At 47.1% G+C, this 4,201-nt stretch overlaps 1 protein-coding gene across 1 annotated transcript in view; it reads right to left on the minus strand.

Moving 5' to 3' along the window:
* Positions 1-4,201, minus strand: part of LOC116702471 (titin-like) — a 210,852-nt gene that overhangs the window by 106,106 nt on the left and 100,545 nt on the right. The window contains 2 exon segments of the mRNA XM_032536680.1: positions 110-388; positions 1,582-4,201. The exon segment at positions 1,582-4,201 is cut by the window's right edge and continues 9 nt beyond it. Of these exon segments, the coding sequence (XP_032392571.1) occupies positions 110-388; positions 1,582-4,201 (2,899 nt within the window).

The raw sequence follows: 4,201 nt of genomic DNA on the forward strand, positions 1-4,201 counted from the left end.
TGATTCAGGGAATTCAAACACATTGCAAATATGTATATAATTCTCTCTCTCTCAAACAGACACACATATAAAGCAGGAATGAAAAAATGAGGTCCCGCTGGGGTCTTACCGGTGACGATGAGCGAGGCAGTGCAGCTGTCAGTGCCATGCTTGTTTGAAGCCTTGCAGGTGTATTCACTGCTGTCGGCTTTGACTGGGTTCAGGAGCTCCAGGGAGGAACTGGTGAGCCGGCTGAGGATCCTATACTTGTCGCTCTGTTTGATCTCAATGCCAGACTTGTACCATTTGAAGGTGACACTCGGCGCTTCCTCAACTTCACATTCAAACTTGGCTTGGCCGCCGATGTTGATCTCCAGAGGTGTGATTTTCTGCCTGAAGACAGGTGGCACTGAGGCACATAGACAAAAGGGTAAATGTTAGTCATGGAATCTACCAAACTCTTGTACAACATTGACAGATCAGGAACAAGGTATGGTGAAATGCACGATGGTGGATACAGGAGTGACTGTGAAGGAGAAAAATAGCAAGAACATTAGCCCCAATCAATGATAGCTAACTGCTATCATTGATTGTACATGGGGCTAGGGTTCCAGCTAAAATGAAGAGAAACAAAGAGTTTGTGAAAGATGAAGCAATGTCATAGTGAAGACCTGAAAGCATGCAGAGAGACACTGTGGAGAGAATGGACCTGAAGGAATGTGACAGACCATGGGTTTAAAACAAAGGAACCAGTTGACATCGACATGCCATAGTGACCATGGAAAGACCGTGAAGGTTACCTGAAGGCCAGAATCATGACAAGCATTACAGCGAGATGCTTATCGACTAAAGACAGCAAAGATAAACTTGCATGGCTGTGACGGTTCTGGCCTTTTGGCAAATATTGACCAATGATGTGGAACAAACAAGACATGGTGAGTTAGTATCATCCAGTGACCTGCTAAGGGTGCTCATGCCGATCTATGAAAATGAATATAGAGACCAAAATGACAAATGCATCATGTCATGTGACGACAAAAGACTTGAATTGTAGATGCTAGATCACACCCTTTACATGTTTCAACGTGAACACACAAGATTACCGCGCAGGCGTCAACGCTTGGGCTTCCTGTCCGTCCGACCTACTGTAACAGTGAGAATTCACCTATATATGCTTCTAACCAAAACACTTTACAACTGGACATGTGCCAGAAGCAATGAGAACTGAAATTGGTGAGAAATTAAAAACATCGACAACCAAGATTACTGGTTTCCCTGATTGTTACTAAGTATAGAAGTAAAATCACCAATAAGGCTTCTAAACCAAAAACTACACAATCAAACTGGAATGAGATCCAAAATTGGGGAATTATTAACATCAGCAACCAATAATGTGTAAAATCTAAACATGGTCGCCTGTTGATGGGAGTTAACGCCCGAGTTTTGACGCCTGCGCAATATGTCCATGTTGCTGTTGACACGTATATCTGATAGATGTAGCATCTACTGTCTTGAATTAACCAATTTACGTGAAAGATTAGTTGTTCTTTAAGAAAGAAGATGGATGAATGAATGATACATTAGATTTTCCTGTTATCAAACCTCTTGAGACCACAGTGAGTCTTGAAGATGTTGTAGTCCTGCCAGCTTCATTCTCAGCCTCACAAACATATTCTCCTTGATGCCTCTCCTTGACAACTTTGTTGATAACCAATGTGTATGTGTCGTGGTCTTTGGAACACTTGAACTCTTTGCCAGATTTCACCACTTGCCCGTTGAAAAACCAGTTTACCTTTGTGACATACTTAATCGTGGTGCTAAAGGTTATTTTACTATCCTCATCGATGGATACGTCTTCCAGGGAGGTGACTACCATAGGGTATTCTCTCTGCTCTGGCCTGGAAACTGTGATCTCCTCTTTAAAGAACTCCTCTCTATGCTCCTTCTGGAAGCTGATTTCCACCTGTTCGGTGGGGACAGTTGTTGGAGGCAAGGTAGTGGTAACAATAGCTGCTCCTACATCCCTCTCTCTGCCTTTCACCCTAACTGACCTAACCTCCTGCTTTGAAACCAGCACTGACTGCTCAAAAGCCATGTGAGACTCTGTGGACATTTGTACCTGGGCTGAGATGGACTGCTCCATCTTTGCTGCTTTAGACTCCTGCACCACAACCTGTTGTTCAGCTGCAGCACATTCAACTGCCATTTTAGACTCTGTCTTGAGTGCAGCAGCCTGAGATCTTACCGCAGTGAAACCCACCGCGCTCTCTGCCACGTTCACAGTCTCTACCATGGATGACAGCATTTGCTTAGAGCGGGTTGAGGTGACCTGCGCCCGTTGAGGTTTGTCTAACTGCATAGTGCCCGGCTGTTCTGAGGTAAGAACGTGGGCTTCCTGGTAGACCATGGAGTGGAAAGCTGCCTGGAGTTCAGTCCTGAGGTCAGCTGTCTGAGGGTATTTAACCTCAAAAGCCAAAGTGATCTCCATGGGAGCACCTGTCGTCGTGATCAGGTATGTAAACATGGCTCTCTTAGGCTCTCTTTGAACCTTGACTTCCTGTACTTCTACAGCTTGTAACCTTCCTACGACGTCAGCCAGCAACACCGGCTGGTCTCTGGCCACAGCCGACTGAAGGGCGTCTCTGAGCTGGTTACGTATATTTAGACTGAATGGTTTAGGGATCTGAATGACAAACGTCATCTCTTTGGGAAGAGGTGTGGTGTCTTTTGATTCTGATGCCAAAAGGGACAGTTTCGGCTGTGTGGTGACCACAACTTTTGCAGACTCAGACTTGGTTATCTCTTGAGAGAGCTCGCCCGTCAGCACCTGCTTCTCGTCCATCACTATTGACTGTCTGACTGACTGGCCCTCTTGGATCTGAACAGCAAAGTCCTGTTCTGCTGCCTCTAGAAGGACACTAATCTCGGTGGAGATCTCCTTCTCCTCGATCTGGATTGGCTCGGTGGGAAGTTTTGGCTCCACAGCCATCTGGCAGGTGAATTTATCCACAGTTGTAAGATTCTCAGTGTGACCCTCCTCTAAAGCCCGATTGTCTGCCACACTGGTGACATGCATCACATTGACACGATCCTCCTTCTGCACCAAAGCTCGCTGCTGCTTAACGTCAGTGGTGACTGGCGTCTCTTTTGGCAGCTGCATGGGCTGGAAAGAGAGCTGGAGGATTTTTTGAGGCCTGGGCTCAGTTCGAAGCTGAGACTTATCGCCAGTGACAGACAAATCCAACTCTGTGTGATAATCTGCTATGAGCTCCCGTCTTTCTTCTGAGGTAGCTGCATGACTTCTCGCCTTCTCTTGTTTCTGCGTTGCAACCTGCTGGTCAGGCTTCTCAATGAGGAGAATTCCCTCTTTGGGTAGCGCCTCCACAGGTTGGGTTGACTGAAGATGCAGAAGAGTAGGGGCTTGTTTCTGGGGCTGGATAGTCATGGTGCTAGCCTTGGCCTCAAACTCTGATGTGTCCTCACAAACAACTGTCCTCTGCTCATCCTGGCTAACGCTGTGAAGCAGAGTGGGACTCTTCCTGATTCCTGCCTGCTCTGGTTCTGGTTTCTCACAGGTGAAGCCCTTCTCAGATGGAAGGAGGTCCTGATCTGTGATAACCTGCAGGTGCAACAACTGCTCCCCTTCTACCTGGGACTGAATGGACATGGCACCGTCCAGACTTGGCAACTGCTGAGTGGGCTCAGCCTGCAGCATTTGCTTCTCTTCTGCAGTCAGAGCCACTTTCATCATTTTATCCTTACAGAGATGGGCTGTCTCCTCAACGGGCCTCTGCAAGGAGAACTTAGTCTCCTTGGAAAGAGTCTGTTTGGACTCGCTGACTGAAGCCATGAGAGGTTGGTGCTGTTCTTTCCCAACTGAAGACTTTACAGCAGAATCTGCTGTTGCTAGTGCAGTTGTGTGGCCCTCAGCAAGCACCCGTTTCTCTGCAGACTGGACTGAGTATAAAATCTTGACACCTTCCTTGACTTTATAACCCTTCTCTTCCTGAGGTTTGGGGATCTCCTGAGACTGCTCTTTTAGGAAGGGCAACTGTGACTCGACTTGATGCCCACTGACTAGATGTTTAGGTTCTGAAGTGTGCGTAACTTTAGCAGACTTCCTGTCGGGCAGAGGCTCAGTGCTAACTGTAGAAAGCGTGGTGAGCTCCTCTGCAACAGCTGACATGACCATTGACCTCTTTTCTCTAGCTGCCTGCAGCTC

This window comes from Etheostoma spectabile, chromosome 2 (assembly GCF_008692095.1).
Source record: "Etheostoma spectabile isolate EspeVRDwgs_2016 chromosome 2, UIUC_Espe_1.0, whole genome shotgun sequence".
Classification (NCBI taxonomy): Eukaryota; Metazoa; Chordata; class Actinopteri; order Perciformes; family Percidae; genus Etheostoma; species Etheostoma spectabile.